The sequence below is a fragment of the Oncorhynchus keta genome, unplaced genomic scaffold (genome assembly GCF_023373465.1).
Source record: "Oncorhynchus keta strain PuntledgeMale-10-30-2019 unplaced genomic scaffold, Oket_V2 Un_contig_6162_pilon_pilon, whole genome shotgun sequence".
NCBI classification, from domain to species: Eukaryota; Metazoa; Chordata; class Actinopteri; order Salmoniformes; family Salmonidae; genus Oncorhynchus; species Oncorhynchus keta.
Window position 1 is genome coordinate 1 of NW_026288709.1, and position 17,414 is coordinate 17,414.

General features: G+C 43.6%; 1 protein-coding gene and 1 long non-coding RNA gene across 10 annotated transcripts; one reads left to right on the forward strand and one right to left on the reverse strand.

Moving 5' to 3' along the window:
• Positions 1-5,781: 5,781 nt before the first annotated feature.
• On the forward strand, positions 5,782-8,661 carry LOC127925726 (ubiquitin carboxyl-terminal hydrolase isozyme L1-like; the record flags this gene model as incomplete). Its single annotated transcript, XM_052510824.1, has 4 exons — positions 5,782-5,880; positions 5,977-6,046; positions 6,647-6,705; positions 8,481-8,661. Coding segments are annotated over 4 exons (312 nt in total), but the record flags the coding sequence as incomplete, so codon positions are not given.
• On the reverse strand, positions 6,890-8,123 carry LOC127925727 (uncharacterized). Of its 9 annotated transcripts, none has more exons than XR_008122053.1 (4): positions 7,808-8,123; positions 7,584-7,775; positions 7,392-7,455; positions 6,890-7,359 (listed from the first exon to the last, which is right to left on the reverse strand). It is a non-coding gene; the product is annotated as an uncharacterized LOC127925727 (long non-coding RNA). The 9 variants fall into 9 exon arrangements; XR_008122050.1 differs by having other exon boundaries at positions 7,392-7,519; XR_008122048.1 differs by having other exon boundaries at positions 6,890-7,231; positions 7,264-7,359; positions 7,392-7,775.
• Positions 8,662-17,414: the final 8,753 nt, after the last annotated feature.

Here is a 17,414-nt window from a genome sequence, read left to right on the forward strand (position 1 = left end):
CACCTCACGTCTGGCCTCGTGAACCAGGCTTCCTTAACTGGAAACCTGGGAAGATCCATGTCAGAAATCCGCTAGAGAGGTTGGAACCCGGTCTAAATCAAGTCACGCCTCACAACAAACCAATCAAATGCCTTGCTTGGGAGGAGCTCCGAAGGTGTTCACCAGGTTAGTGCCGTAGGAGTTGTCACGGTAACTCCTAACATGTCAACAGAACAGACACTGTGACTAAACATTTAGAATATTCACAGCTACTGTGATGACTAACATGTCAACAGAACAGACACTGTGACTAAACATTTAGAATATTCACAGCTACCGTGACGACTAACATGTCAACAGAACAGACACTGTGACTAAACATTTAGAATATTCACAGCTACCATGACGACTAACATGTCAACAGAACAGACACTGTGACGACTAACATGTCAACAGAACAGACACTGTGACGACTAACATGTCAACAGAACAGACACTGTGACGACTAACATGTCAACAGAACAGACACTGTGACGACTAACATGTCAACAGAACAGACACTGTGATGACTAACATGTCAACAGAACAGACACTGTGACGACTAACATGTCAACAGAACAGACACTGTGACGACTAACATGTCAACAGAACAGACACTGACGACTAACATGTCAACAGAACAGACACTGACGACTAACATGTCAACAGAACAGACACTGACGACTAACATGTCAACAGAACAGACACTGTGATGACTAACATGTCAACAGAACAGACACTGTGATGACTAACATGTCAACAGAACAGACACTGTGATGACTAACATGTCAACAGAACAGACACTGTGATGACTAACATGTCAACAGAACAGACACTGTGACGACTAACATGTCAACAGAACAGACACTGTGACGACTAACATGTCAACAGAACAGACACTGTGACGACTAACATGTCAACAGAACAGACACTGTGACTAAACATTTAGAATATTCACAGCTACTGTGATGACTAACATGTCAACAGAACAGACACTGTGACTAAACATTTAGAATATTCACAGCTACTGTGATGACTAACATGTCAACAGAACAGACACTGTGATGACTAACATGTCAACAGAACAGACACTGTGATGACTAACATGTCAACAGAACAGACACTGTGATGACTAACATGTCAACAGAACAGACACTGTGATGACTAACATGTCAACAGAACAGACACTGTGATGACTAACATGTCAACAGAACAGACACTGTGATGACTAACATGTCAACAGAACAGACACTGTGATGACTAACATGTCAACAGAACAGACACTGTGATGACTAACATGTCAACAGAACAGACACTGTGACTAAACATTTAGAATATTCACAGCTACCATGACGACTAACATGTCAACAGAACAGACACTGTGACGACTAACATGTCAACAGAACAGACACTGTGATGACTAACATGTCAACAGAACAGACACTGTGACTAAACATTTAGAATATTCACAGCTACCATGACGACTAACATGTCAACAGAACAGACACTGACGACTAACATGTCAACAGAACAGACACTGTGATGACTAACATGTCAACAGAACAGACACTGACGACTAACATGTCAACAGAACAGACACTGTGATGACTAACATGTCAACAGAACAGACACTGACGACTAACATGTCAACAGAACAGACACTGTGACGACTAACATGTCAACAGAACAGCTACTGTGATGACTAACATGTCAACAGAACAGACACTGTGTCTAAACATTTAGAATATTCACAGCTACTGTGATGACTAACATGTCAACAGAAGAGACACTGTGACGACTAACATGTCAACAGAACAGACACTGACTAAACATTTAGAATATTCACAGCTACTGTGATGACTAACATGTCAACAGAACAGACACTGTGATGACTAACATGTCAACAGAACAGACACTGTGATGACTAACATGTCAACAGAACAGACACTGTGATGACTAACATGTCAACAGAACAGACACTGTGACTAAACATTTAGAATATTCAAATCAAATCAAATCAAATCAAATCAAATTTATTTATATAGCCCTTCGTACATCAGCTGATATCTCAAAGTGCTGTACAGAAACCCAGCCTAAAACCCCAAACAGCAAACAATGCAGGTGTAAAAGCACGGTGGCTAGGAAAACTCCCTAGAAAGGCCAAAACCTAGGAAGAAACCTAGAGAGGAACCGGGCTATGTGGGGTGGCCAGTCCTCTTCTGGCTGTGCCGGGTAGAGATTATAACAGAACATGACCAAGATGTTCAAATGTTCATAAATGACCAGCATGGTCGAATAATAATAAGGCAGAACAGTTGAAACTGGAGCAGCAGCAGTCAGGTGGAATGGGGACAGCAAGGAGCCATCATGTCAGGTAGTCCTGGGGCACTGTCCTAGGGCTCAGGTCCTCCGAGAGAGAGAGAAAGAAAGAGAGAATTAGAGAGAGCATATGTGGGGTGGCCAGTCCTCTTTGGCTGTGCCGGGTGGAGATTATAACAGAACGTGGCCAAGATGTTCAAATGTTCATAAATGACCCAGCATGGTTGAATAATAGTAAGGCAGAACAGTTGAAACTGGAGCACAGCTACCATGATGACTAACATGTCAACAGAACAGACACTGTGACTAAACATTTAGAATATTCACAGCTACTGTGATGACTAACATGTCAACAGAACAGACACTGTGACGACTAACATGTCAACAGAACAGACACTGTGACGACTAACATGTCAACAGAACAGACACTGTGACGACTAACATGTCAACAGAACAGACACTGTGATGACTAACATGTCAACAGAACAGACACTGTGATGACTAACATGTCAACAGAACAGACACTGTGACTAAACATTTAGAATATTCACAGCTACCATGACGACTAACATGTCAACAGAACAGACACTGTGACTAAACATTTAGAATATTCACAGCTACCGTGACGACTAACATGTCAACAGAACAGACACTGTGACTAAACATTTAGAATATTCACAGCTACTGTGATGACTAACATGTCAACAGAACAGACACTGTGACTAAACATTTAGAATAACAGACTACTGATGACTAACATGTCAACAGAACAGACACTGTGATGACTAACATGTCAACAGAACAGACACTGTGATGACTAACATGTCAACAGAACAGACACTGTGATGACTAACATGTCAACAGAACAGACACTGTGATGACTAACATGTCAACAGAACAGACACTGATGACTAACATGTCAACAGAACAGACACTGTGACGACTAACATGTCAACAGAACAGACACTGTGACGACTAACATGTCAACAGAACAGACACTGTGATGACTAACATGTCAACAGAACAGACACTGTGATGACTAACATGTCAACAGAACAGACACTGTGACTACTAACATGTCAACAGAACAGACACTGTGATGACTAACATGTCAACAGAACAGACACTGTGATGACTAACATGTCAACAGAACAGACACTGACTAAACATTTAGACATATTCACAGACACTGTGATGACTAACATGTCAACAGAACACTGTGACTAAACATTTGAATATTCACAGCTACCATGACGACTAACATGTCAACAGAACAGACACTGTGATGACTAACATGTCAACAGAACAGACACTGTGACTAAAACATTTAGAATATTCACAGCTAACATGTCAACAGTGATGACTAACATGTCAACAGAACAGACACTGTGATGACTAACATGTCAACAGAACAGACACTGTGATGACTAACATGTCAACAGAACAGACACTGTGACTAAACATTTAGAATATTCACAGCTACCATGATGACTAACATGTCAACAGAACAGACACTGTGATGACTAACATGTCAACAGAACAGACACTGATGACTAAACATTTAGAATATTCACAGCTACTGTGATGACTAACATGTCAACAGAACAGACACTGACTAAACATTTAGAATAACAGCACTGTGATGACTAACATGTCAACAGAACAGACACTGTGACGACTAACATGTCAACAGAACAGACACTGTGACGACTAACATGTCAACAGAACAGACACTGTGATGACTAACATGTCAACAGAACAGACACTGTGATGACTAACATGTCAACAGAACAGACACTGTGACTAAACATTTAGAATATTCACAGCTACTGTGACGACTAACATGTCAACAGAACAGACACTGTGATGACTAACATGTCAACAGAACAGACACTGTGATGACTAACATGTCAACAGAACAGACACTGTGATGACTAACATGTCAACAGAACAGACACTGTGATGACTAACATGTCAACAGAACAGACACTGTGACTAAACATTTAGAATATTCACAGCTACTGTGACGACTAACATGTCAACAGAACAGACACTGTGACTAAACATTTAGAATATTCACAGCTACTGTGATGACTAACATGTCAACAGAACAGACACTGTGACGACTAACATGTCAACAGAACAGACACTGTGACGACTAACATGTCAACAGAACAGACACTGTGACTAAACATTTAGAATATTCACAGCTACCGTGACGACTAACATGTCAACAGAACAGACACTGTGACTAAACATTTAGACTAACATGTCAACAGAACAGACACACTGCGACTAACATGTCAACAGAACAGACACTGTGACGACTAACATGTCAACAGAACAGACACTGTGATGACTAACATGTCAACAGAACAGACACTGTGACTAAACATTTAGAATATTCACAGCTACTGTGATGACTAACATGTCAACAGAACAGACACTGTGACTAAACATTTGAATATTCACAGCTACCGTGATGACTAACATGTCAACAGAACAGACACAGACTTTTTCACAGCATTTCTGTTATTTCAAGATGAGCTGCAGCAAGAAGGAGAAATGTTTTACAATGCAACAGGTTTTGGTGTTTCTGGAGTGATTGTCTGAAGGCTAACACGAGGGACAGGAAGTAGCTAGACACACGAGGGACAGGAAGTAGCTAGACACACGAGGGACGGGAAGTAGCTAGACACACGAGGGACGGGAAGTAGCTAGACACACGAGGGACGGGAAGTAGCTAGACACACGAGGGACGGGAAGTAGCTAGACACACGAGGGACGGGAAGTAGCTAGACACACGAGGGACGGGAAGTAGCTAGACACACGAGGGACGGGAAGTAGCTAGACACACGAGGGACAGGAAGTAGCTAGACACACGAGGGACAGGAAGTAGCTAGACTGATGTTCGCTGAGCAGGTTACCCTACACATATAACCCATGGGTTGCTGAATCCTAGCTGACAAGGTAAAAATCTGTCGTTCTGCCCCTGAACAAGGCAGTTAACCTACTGTTCCCCAGTAGGCCGTCATTGTAAATAAGAATTTGTTCTTTAACAGACCTGTCTAGTCAAATATAAATAAAACTGTGGGACCTTATCGACAGGTGTGGGCCTTTCCTACTCCTGCCAAATTAATTGAGTTTACCACAGGTGGACTCCAAGCTGTAGAAACATTTTTAAGGATGATCAATGGAAACCACACCTGAGCTCCGCTTCTAGTCTGATAGCAAAGGGTCTGAATACTGGTATAAATAAGGTATTATATCATTTTAGAAATTAGCAAACATTTCTAAACTGCTTTTTGCTTTGTCAATATCGGCCATTGTGTGTAGATTAATGACGGGGAAAAACCCCATTTTTAATCCGTTTTAGAATAACGTAACAAAGTGCGGAAAGTCTAGGGGTCTGAATTCTTTCCAAATGCACTATGTTTAATGTAAATACCTGTCTCCATATATTTGTTTAAATGTGTATATTGTTGTCTCTTGCAGGCCATCAGAAAGGCTCATGATGAAGTGGCAGCACAGGGCCAGTGCAGGGTGAGAACACAATGCAACATAAGGACCTCTTCAGATGTTACTTATGTAGAATTTCATCTTTTATACTCCCTCCCTCGTTCTCTCCCTCTCTTTCAGGTGGAGGCAGATAACGTGAACTTCCATTTCATCACCTTTGTCAATGTGAAAGGACAGCTTTATGAGCTGGGTGAGTCCCGGTGTTCCGCCCCCTGTCCCCGGTGTTCCGCCCCTTGTCCCCGGTGTTCCGCCCCTTGTCCCCGGTGTTCCGCCCCTTGTCCCCGGTGTTCCGCCCCTTGTCCCCGGTGTTCCGCCCCCTGTCCCCGGTGTTCCGCCCCCTGTCCCCGGTGTTCCGCCCCTTGTCCCCGGTGTTCCGTCCCCGGTGTTCCGCCCCTTGTCCCCGGTGTTCCGCCCCTTGTCCCCGGTGTTCCGTCCCCGGTGTTCCGTCCCCGGTGTTCCGCCCCTTGTCCCCGTGTTCCGCCCCTTGTCCCCGGTGTTCCGTCCCCGGTGTTCCGCCCCTTGTCCCCGGTGTTCCGCCCCTTGTCCCCGGTGTTCCGCCCCTTGTCCCCGGTGTTCCGCCCCTTGTCCCCGGTGTTCCGCCCCTTGTCCCCGGTGTTCCGCCCCTTGTCCCCGGTGTTCCGCCCCTTGTCCCCGGTGTTCCGCCCCTTGTCCCCGGTGTTCCGCCCCTTGTCCCCGGTGTTCCGCCCCTTGTCCCCTTGTGTTCTGCCCCGCCTCGCCAGGTGTGTATTTACACACTTTCTCTGTCTCTCTCTGTGATTCTGTTGTGTAGATGGTAGGATGGAGGGACCGGTGAACCATGGAACCACCAAGGATGACTCCTTCATCAAGGTACGTTCCTCTTCCGTTCATCTAATCCCGGCCGACGTGTCAAACCTTCGGTTCATCTGATCCCGGCCGACGTGTCAAACCTTCGGTTCATCTAATCCCGGCCGACGTGTCAAACCTTCGGTTTCATCTGATCGGTTCATCCGCCGACGTGTCAAACCTTCGGTTCATCTAATCCCGTCCGACATGTCAAACCTTCGGTTCATCTAATCCCGGCCGACGTATCAAACTGTAAAGTCAGATTTTATTCCCTATGAAGAATCACCCTACAGAGCAGCACTGTGTTTTTCCTCACAAAAGTAGCGGCTCCCCGGCAGCCGGAACGCACCGCGTCGTTCCCCCCCCGGCAGCCGGATGTGGGCGTGCATACCTTCTATTGCTAGCTGATGTTGGCGTGCATGCCTTCTATTGCTAGCTGATGTGGGCGTGCATGCCTTCTATTGCTAGCTGATGTGGGCGTGCATGCCTTCTATTGCTAGCTGATGTGGAGTGCATGCCTTCTATTGCTAGCTGATGTGGGCGTGCATACCTTCTATTGCTTGCTGATGTGGGCGTGCATACCTTCTATTGCTAGCTGATGTGGGCGTGCATACCTTCTATTGCTAGCTGGTGTGGGCGTGCATGCCTTCTATTGCTAGCTGGTGTGGGCGTGCATGCCTTCTATTGCTAGCTGGTGTGGGCGTGCATACCTTCTATTGCTAGCTGGTGTGGGCGTGCATGCCTTCTATTGCTAGCTGGTGTGGGCGTGCATGCCTTCTATTGCTAGCTGATGTGGGCGTGCATACCTTCTATTGCTAGCTGGTGTGGGCGTGCATGCCTTCTATTGCTAGCTGGTGTGGGCGTGCATACCTTCTATTGCTAGCTGATGTGGGCGTGCATACCTTCTATTGCTAGCTGGTGTGGGCGTGCATGCCTTCTATTGCTAGCTGGTGTGGGCGTGCATGCCTTCTATTGCTAGCTGGTGTGGGCGTGCATGCCTTCTATTGCTAGCTGGTGTGGGAGTGCATGCCTTCTATTGCTAGCTGGTGTGGGAGTGCATGCCTTCTATTGCTAGCTGGTGTGGGCGTGCATGCCTTCTATTGCTAGCTGGTGTGGGCGTGCATACCTTCTATTGCTAGCTGGTGTGGGCGTGCATGCCTTCTATTGCTAGCTGGTGTGGGAGTGCATACCTTCTATTGCTAGCTGGTGTGGGCGTGCATGCCTTCTATTGCTAGCTGGTGTGGGCGTGCATGCCTTCTATTGCTAGCTGGTGTGTTTAAACTGGAATAATGTTGTAGTTTACACGGGCAAGTATTAGAATATTTGACAGGGCATATTTAATTATTAATCTGACTATTTCTCATAGATCTGGGAAGCTAAAAGGCTAGCTAGCTTGCTGTGTTTAGCCATACTGGAGATGTGAGAAGCTAAAGGGCTAGCTAGCAGGCCTGTAGCGCTATGCAGGTGAAGCTTGTAGAAAGAGTCAGGAATATGTAGTGTGGAGAGGATGTGTTCATTAGGATAACGTCTCCTGAGATGTCATAATATAATGATGATGCCTGGCTAACGTCTAAACAACGCAGAATGGAGTATATAGACATTCTACATCTGTCAGGCGTCTTGCCATTGAGCTCACTGCGTCCTCCCAGTGTATCCTCTTTAACCAGAGGGTTGTGCTAGCTGGGCTGTTCGTCTAGCGTTTCGCTACACCCGCAATAACATCTGCTAAATATTTGATTAATTTATCAGAGGCTCCAGAGCCACGGTTAGTGCTTAATCTCTCTCCTCTCTCTCCCCAGGATGCAGCCAGGGTGTGTCGGGGTTTTGTGGAGAGAGCAGAGGGAGAGGTCCGCTTCTCTGCTGTGGCCCTCTGTCATACCTAGAGACCCTGGGGACACACACACACACACACACACACACAGGTGAACCATGGTGTACACACACACCTGGTATGTACTGGAAACATAGTTTGCACTCTCTCCACACACACACACACATGCGTAGATGGTAGTTTGCACAAGCCTGGTGTCACGATGATGTCACTACTGCTGTACTTTCTGTCTGCTGTACGGTTTTATTTATTTAAGTCAGATCACCACTGAGAAAGTAGTGCACTTACATGGGGGAGTAGGGAGACGTTTGATCTGCAGCCAATCAGGTGTTCCTGTTTTTCTGCTGTCTGACTCCTCAGCTCTGTTTCTAACCGTTGTTACTGTGTTGGGATGACGTTGTTACTGTGTTGGGAGCGTTGTTACTGTGTTGGGATGGCGTTGTTACTGTGTTGGGATGCGTTGTTACTGTGTTGGGAGCGTTGTTACTGTGTTGGGATGACGTTGTTACTGTGTTGGGATGACGTTGTTACTGTGTTGGGATAGCGTTGTTACTGTGTTGGGATAGCGTTGTTACTGTGTTGGGATGCGTTGTTACTGTGTTGGGATGCGTTGTTACTGTGTTGGGATGACGTTGTTACTGTGTTGGGATGACGTTGTTACTGTGTTGGGATGCGTTGTTACTGTGTTGGGATGACGTTGTTACTGTGTTGGGATAGCGTTGTTACTGTGTTGGGATGCGTTGTTACTGTGTTGGGATGACACTGCAACAATGTTGGCTGTGCTTTGCCTTTCTGTCTTCCTGTGCTGCTGACTGCCAATAAACAACCAAACTACACACTTCTCCTCTGTGTGATGTAAAGTCATTCACTTCTGTCATTACTTTACTTGAGTAGCTTTTCAGAGTAAAATGTTGAAGTAGCTTCTACTTTAGGAGGGTATTTCAGTTCTCTTTCCATCCTGATATTTTCAAACGTTAAAGTAGTATCTGTACTTTAATATGTTTATATTTGACTTCTTTCACTTCACTACATTCCCCCCAAAATACGTACATTTTCCCTGACAGACAAAAGTGCTCATTACATTTTGAATGCTTAGCAGGACAGACAAAGTGTCCAATTCACTTTCTTGTGAACATCTCTGGTAATCCCTACTGCCTCTGATCTGGAGGACTCACTAAACAGAGAACATCCCTGGTCATCCCTACTGCCTCTGATCTGGAGGACTCACTAAACAGAACATCTCTGGTCATCCCTACTGCCTCTGATCTGGAGGACTCACTAAACAGAACATCTCTGGTCATCCCTACTGCCTCTGATCTGGAGGACTCACTGAACAGAGAACATCCCTGGTCATCCCTACTGCCTCTGATCTGGAGGACTCACTGAACAGAGAACATCCCTGGTCATCCCTACTGCCTCTGATCTGGAGGACTCACTAAACAGAGAACATCCCTGGTCATCCCTACTGCCTCTGATCTGGAGGACTCACTGAACAGAGAACATCCCTGGTCATCCCTACTGCCTCTGATCTGGAGGACTCACTAAACAGAGAACATCCCTGGTCATCCCTACTGCCTCTGATCTGGAGGACTCACTAAACAGAGAACATCCCTGGTCATCCCTACTGCCTCTGATCTGGAGGACTCACTAAACAGAGAACATCCCTGGTCATCCCTACTGCCTCTGATCTGGAGGACTCACTAAACAGAGAACATCCCTGGTCATCCCTACTGTCTCTGATCTGGAGGACTCACTAAACAGAACATTATCCCCTGATCTGGGGGGGCCAGTTATCCCCTAGTGAGGAGGGGGGCAGTTATTCCCTAGTAGGGGGGGTGAGTTTCCCCAAACACCCATCGATCATATTACTACTTACATCAAATTCTCCACATTTTTCTCTCAAAACAGGTGGGTTGTTTATCGTAAAGCTTTTGTACTTGTATATTGAGAATTTATAACCCCAGTGGAATATATCTACAACTTCTTCAAAATGTCAAATGTGATCAATTTACCACAACTGTTTTGTTGAAATATCTCCAAGTTGTGAGTCCATCTTGTGTTAACGTGAATAACGGGGGAGAGTTACCCCGGGGGGCAGTTACACCTAGAACCCTACTATGTTTTGACCCTTTAGAACATTATTTTTAAACGCATCTAAACTGAATTAAAAATAAATTTGGACTCTAAAAAAACTTCCATGGACATTAAATATGTAAATCATGTTAAGTAGCCTAATAATGAACCCATGTATTGATGTGAAAACAGATTTGTATTTATCAATTAATCTGTTTGTAAAAATCAATAAAAAAATGTTAAATGTCATTAAATAACAGAAGTTATCGCTGTGGTCGTCGGACGGAAGTTGTCCAGATCAGAGCTGGGAGCGCGTCGCCGTGGTTACAGACGCGGTGCGGCAGCGCGTCGCCGTGGTTACAGACGCGGTGCGGCAGCGCGTCGCCGTGGTTACAGACGCGGTGAATCAACGCGACCTTTCTGCTTCTCTGGCGCTCGGTGGCAGCAGCGTCACGTTGTCTCGCCAGCTGACCGGAATTATAACGCCACCGTTTGTAAAATACACACCGCCTCAAACCCCCCCCCCCCTCCAACATTCTTCTATCCTCCCCGTCCTGCGGGCACCAGGACCGGCTGCTTGGCGTCTGTCTCGCGCCTGGCCGGTTGGAGGTTATTTTTAGTGTCCGGTTGGTTCGTGTTGCAGTGTGGGGAGTCACGATAGATCATTTTCCTCTACAGCCCAACCGGGAGACGCTCACGCCGAGTTACGGAGAATTCTGCTAGAATAACGGATATAACAGATACGGGCCCTCCGTGAGCCTTAACCGGTGGAATAACAAGCCCAGCTGTCCGGTAGGAATTAAGGGACGACATTGCCGAGCTTTTCTTAACAGAGAAAGGATATTTAAACCCCACGAGCGCACCATAGCCTACTGAAGCCGTTATCAGAGATGGCCAGCACCGGGACTGAGCGCGAGGAACCTCACGTTCCCCTGGACGAACTGAGACATCCCGAGTCTGCATTCAGAGAGTCGCAGAAGTGGATTGAGGTGAGATGTCTGTGTATAAACAGGGGTTATTACCGGGGTTCCTCTTCATGGAATACCTAGGATAGGGTTAATCCTTCTCCCCCTTCTCCCCCAAAATAAAAAAAAAAAGATTTAGATGCAAGTGGCTGTTCCACTGGATGTCATAAGGTGTATGCACCAATTTGTAAGTCGCTCTGGATAGAGCGTCTGCTAAATGACTTAAATGTAATGTAAATGTTATAAATGTTATATTACAGTAGGAGGTTCTAGACACCGGTGTTATAAATGTTATATTACAGTAGGAGGTTCTAGACACCGGGGTTATAAATGTTATATTACAGTAGGAGGTTCTAGACACCGGGGTTATAAATGTTATATTACAGTAGGAGGTTCTAGACACGGGGTTATAAATGTTATATTACAGTAGGAGGTAGGGGTTATAAATGGTATATTACAGTAGGAGGTTCTAGACACCGGGGTTATAAATGTTATATTACAGTAGGAGGTTCTAGACACCGGGGTTATAAATGTTATATTACAGTAGGGGTTATAAATGTTATATTACAGTAGGAGGTTATAGACACCGGGGTTATAAATGTTATATTACAGTAGGAGGTTCTAGACACCGGGGTTATAAATGTTATATTACAGTAGGGGGTTATAGACACCGGGGTTATAAATGTTATATTACAGTAGGAGGTTCTAGACACCGGGGTTATAAATGTTATATTACAGTAGGAGGTTCTAGACACCGGGGTTATAAATGTTATATTACAGTAGGAGGTTCTAGACACCGGGGTTATAAATGTTATATTACAGTAGGAGGTTCTAGACACCGGGGTTATAAATGTTATATTACAGTAGGAGGTTCTAGACACCGGGGTTATAAATGTTATATTACAGTAGGAGGTTCTAGACACCGGGGTTATAAATGTTATATTACAGTAGGAGGTTCTAGACACCGGGGTTATAAATGTTATATTACAGTAGGAGGTTCTAGACACCGGGGTTATAAATGTTATATTACAGTAGGAGGTTCTAGACACCGGGGTTATAAATGTTATATTACAGTAGGAGGTTCTAGACACCGGGGGGTTATAAATGTTATATTACAGTAGGAGGTTCTAGACACCGGGATGTAAAATGTTATATAAGTAGGGGTTATAACACCGGGGTTATACATGTTATATTACAGTAGGAGGTTCTAGACACCGGGGTTATAAATGTTATATTACAGTAGGAGGTTCTAGACACCGGGGTTATAAATGTTATATTACAGTAGGAGTTCTAGACAGGGGTTATAAATGTTATATTACAGTAGGAGGTTCTAGACACCGGGGTTATAAATGTTATATTACAGTATGAGGTTCTAGACACCGGGGTTATACATGTTTATATTACAGTAGGGTTATAAATGTTATATTACAGTAGGAGGTTCTAGACACCAGGGTTATAAATGTTATATTACAGTAGGAGGTTCTAGACACCGGGGTTATAAATGTTATATTACAGTAGGAGGTTCTAGACACCGGTGTTATAAATGTTATATTACAGTAGGAGGTTATAGACACCGGGGTTATAAATGTTATATTACAGTAGGAGGTTCTAAACACAGGGGTTATAAATGTTATATTACAGTAGGAGGTTCTAGACACCGGGGTTATAAATGTTATATTACAGTAGGAGGTTATAGACACCGGGGTTATAAATGTTATATTACAGTAGGAGGTTCTAGACACCGGGGTTATAAATGTTATATTACAGTAGGAGGTTCTAGACACCGGGGTTATACATGTTATATTACAGTAGGAGGTTCTAGACACCGGGGTTATAAATGTTATATTACAGTAGGAGGTTCTAGACACCGGGGTTATAAATGTTATATTACAGTAGGAGGTTCTAGACACCGGGGTTATAAATGTTATATTACAGTAGGAGGTTCTAGACACCGGGGTTATAAATGTTATATTACAGTAGGGGGTTATAGATGTTATATTACAGTAGGAGGTTCTAGACACCGGGGGTTATAAATGTTATATTACAGTAGGAGGTTCTAGACACCGGGTTATAAATGTTATATTACAGTAGGAGGTCTAGACACCGGGGTTATAAATGTTATATTACAGTAGGAGGTTCTAGACACCAGGGGGGTTATAAATGTTATATTACAGTAGGAGGTTCTAGTTATATTACAGTAGGAGGTTCTAGACACCAGGGTTATAAATGTTATATTACAGTAGGAGGTTCTAGACACCGGGGTTATAAATGTTATATTACAGTTCTAGACACCGGGGTTATAAATGTTATATTACAGTAGGAGGTTATAGACACCGGGGTTATATAAATGTTATATTACAGTAGGGGTTATAAATGTTATATTACAGTAGGGGTTATAAATGTTATATTACAGTAGGGGTTATAATGTTATATTACAGTAGAAGGTTCTAGACACCGGGGTTATAAATGTTATATTACAGTAGGGGTTATAAATGTTATATTACAGTAGGAGGTTCTAGACACCGGGGTTATAGATGTTATATTACAGTAGGAGGTTATAAATGTTATATTACAGTAGGAGGTTCTAGACACCGGGGTTATAAATGTTATATTACAGTAGGAGGTTCTAGACACTGGGGTTATAAATGTTATATTACAGTAGGGGTTATAGATGTTATATTACAGTAGGAGGTTCTAGACACCGGGGTTATAAATGTTATATTACAGTAGGAGGGTTATAAATGTTATATTACAGTAGGAGGTTCTAGACACCGGGGTTATAAATGTTATATTACAGTAGGAGGTTCTAGACACCAGGGTTATAAATGTTATATTACAGTAGGGGTTATAGATGTTATATTACAGTAGGAGGTTCTAGACACCGGGGTTATAAATGTTATATTACAGTAGGAGGTTCTAGACACCGGGGTTATAAATGTTATATTACAGTAGGAGGTTCTAGACACCGGGGTTATAAATGTTATATTGCAGTAGGGGGTTATAGATGTTATATTACAGTAGGGGGTTATAAATGTTATATTACAGTAGGGGGTTATAAATGTTATATTACAGTAGGGGTTATAAATGTTATATTACAGTAGGGGGTTATAAATGTTATATTACAGTAGGGGTTATAAATGTTACAGTAGGGGGTTATAAATGTTATATTGCAGTAGGGGGTTATAAATGTTATATTACAGTAGGGGTTATAAATGTTATTACAGTAGGGGGTTATAAATGTTATATTACAGTAGGGGGTTATAAATGTTATATTTACAGTAGGAGGTTATAAATGTTATATTGCAGTAGGGGGTTATAAATGTTATATTACAGTAGGGGTTATAAATGTTATATTACAGTAGGGGTTATAAATGTTATATTACAGTAGGGGTTATAAATGTTATATTACAGGGGTTATAAATGTTATATTTACAGTAGGAGGTTATAAATGTTATATTTAGGGGTTATAAATGCAGTAGGGGTTATAAATGTTATATTACAGTAGGGGTTATAAATGTTATATTACAGTAGGGGTTATAAATGTTATATTACAGTAGGAGGTTATAAATGTTATATTGCAGTAGGGGGTTATAAATGTTATATTACAGTAGGGGTTATAAATGTTATATTACAGTAGGGGGTTATAAATGTTATATTACAGTAGGGGGTTATAAATGTTATATTACAGTAGGGGTTATAAATGTTATATTACAGTAGGGGGTTATAAATGTTATATTACAGTAAGGGGTTATAAATGTTATATTACAGTAGGAGGTTATAAATGTTATATTACAGTAAGGGGTTATAAATGTTATATTGCTGTAGGGGGTTCTGGACTGGAGACCTGGGACTGAGGGGATAGCCTATAAATGTTATATTGCTGTAGGGGGTTCTGGACTGGAGACCTGGGACTGAGGGGATAGCCTATAAATGTTATATTGCTAGGGGTTCTGGACTGGAGACCTGGGTCTGAGGGGATAGCCTATAAATGTTATATTACAGTAGGGGTTCTGGACTGGAGACCTGGGACTGAGGGGATAGCCTATAAATGTTATATTACTGTAGGAGGTTCTGGACTGGAGACCTGGGACTGAGGGGATAGCCTATAAATGTTATATTACAGTAGGAGGTTCTGGACTGGAGACCTGGGTCTGAGGGGATAGCCTATAAATGTTATATTACAGTAAGGGGTTATAAATGTTATATTACTGTAGGAGGTTCTGGACTGAGACCTGGGACTGAGGGGATAGCCTATAAATGTTATATTACAGTAGGGGTTCTGGACTGGAGACCTGGGACTGAGGGGATAGCCTATAAATGTTATATTGCTGTAGGGGTTCTGGACTGGAGACCTGGGACTGAGGGGATAGCCTATAAAATGTTATATTACAGTAGGGGTTCTGGACTGAGACCTGGGACTGAGGGGATAGCCTATAAATGTTATATTGCTGTAGGGGTTCTGACTTTAGACCTGGGACTGAGGGGATAGCCTATAAATGTTATATTGCTGTAGGGGTTCTTGACTTTAGACCTGGGACTGAGGGGATAGCCTATAAATGTTATATTGCTGTAGGGGTTCTTGACTTTAGACCTGGGACTGAGGGGATAGCCTATAAATGTTATATTGCTGTAGGGGGTTCTGGACTTTAGACCTGGGACTGAGGGGATAGCCTATAAATGTTATATTGCTGTAGGGGTTCTGGACTGAGACCTGGGACTGAGGGGATAGCCTATAAATGTTATATTGCTGTAGGGGGTTCTGGACTGGAGACCTGGGACTGAGGGGATAGCCTATAAATGTTATATTGCTGTAGGGGGTTCTGGACTGGAGACCTGGGACTGAGGGGATAGCCTATAAATGTTATATTACAGTAGGGGGTTCTGGACTGGAGACCTGGGACTGAGGGGATAGCCTATACATGTTATATTACAGTAGGGGGTTCTGGACTGGAGACCTGGGACTGAGGGGATAGCCTATAAATGTTATATTGCTGTAGGGGGTTCTTGACTTTAGACCTGGGACTGAGGGGATAGCCTATAAATGTTATATTGCTGTAGGGGGTTCTGGACTGGAGAGCTGGGACTGAGGGGATAGCCTATAAATGTTATATTACAGTAGGGGGTTCTGGACTGGAGACCTGGGACTGAGGGGATAGCCTATAAATGTTATATTGCTGTAGGGGGTTCTGGACTGGAGACCTGGGACTGAGGGGATAGCCTATAAATGTTATATTGCTGTAGGGGGTTCTGGACTGGAGACCTGGGACTGAGGGGATAGCCTATAAATGTTATATTGCTGTAGGGGGTTCTGGACTGGAGACCTGGGACTGAGGGGATAGCCTATAAATGTTATATTACAGTAGGGGGTTCTGGACTGGAGACCTGGGACTGAGGGGATAGCCTATAAATGTTATATTGCTGTAGGGGGTTCTGGACTGGAGACCTGGGACTGAGGGGATAGCCTATAAATGTTATATTACAGTAGGGGGTTCTGGACTGGAGACCTGGGACTGAGGGGATAGCCTATAAATGTTATATTGCAGTAGGGGTTCTGGACTGGAGACCTGGGACTGAGGGGGATAGCCTATAAATGTACTGTTGCCCTGTCACCTGTTGTCTTAGGGTGTCCGGTTACAACTTGACTAGAAGGCACAATGTGGGACATTACTGCTGCGTGATGAAGTGTGTGTGTGTGTGTGTGTGTGTGTGTGTGTGTGTGTGTGTGTGTGTGTGTGTGTGTGTGTGTGTGTGTGTGTGTGTGTGTGTGTGTGTGTGTGTGTGTTTGATTGAAACTAAGGGAATATGATCTAGTAAGGGATGGAACTTACTAGAATAGTATCTCTCGGTGGCCATGTTTGGTTTGT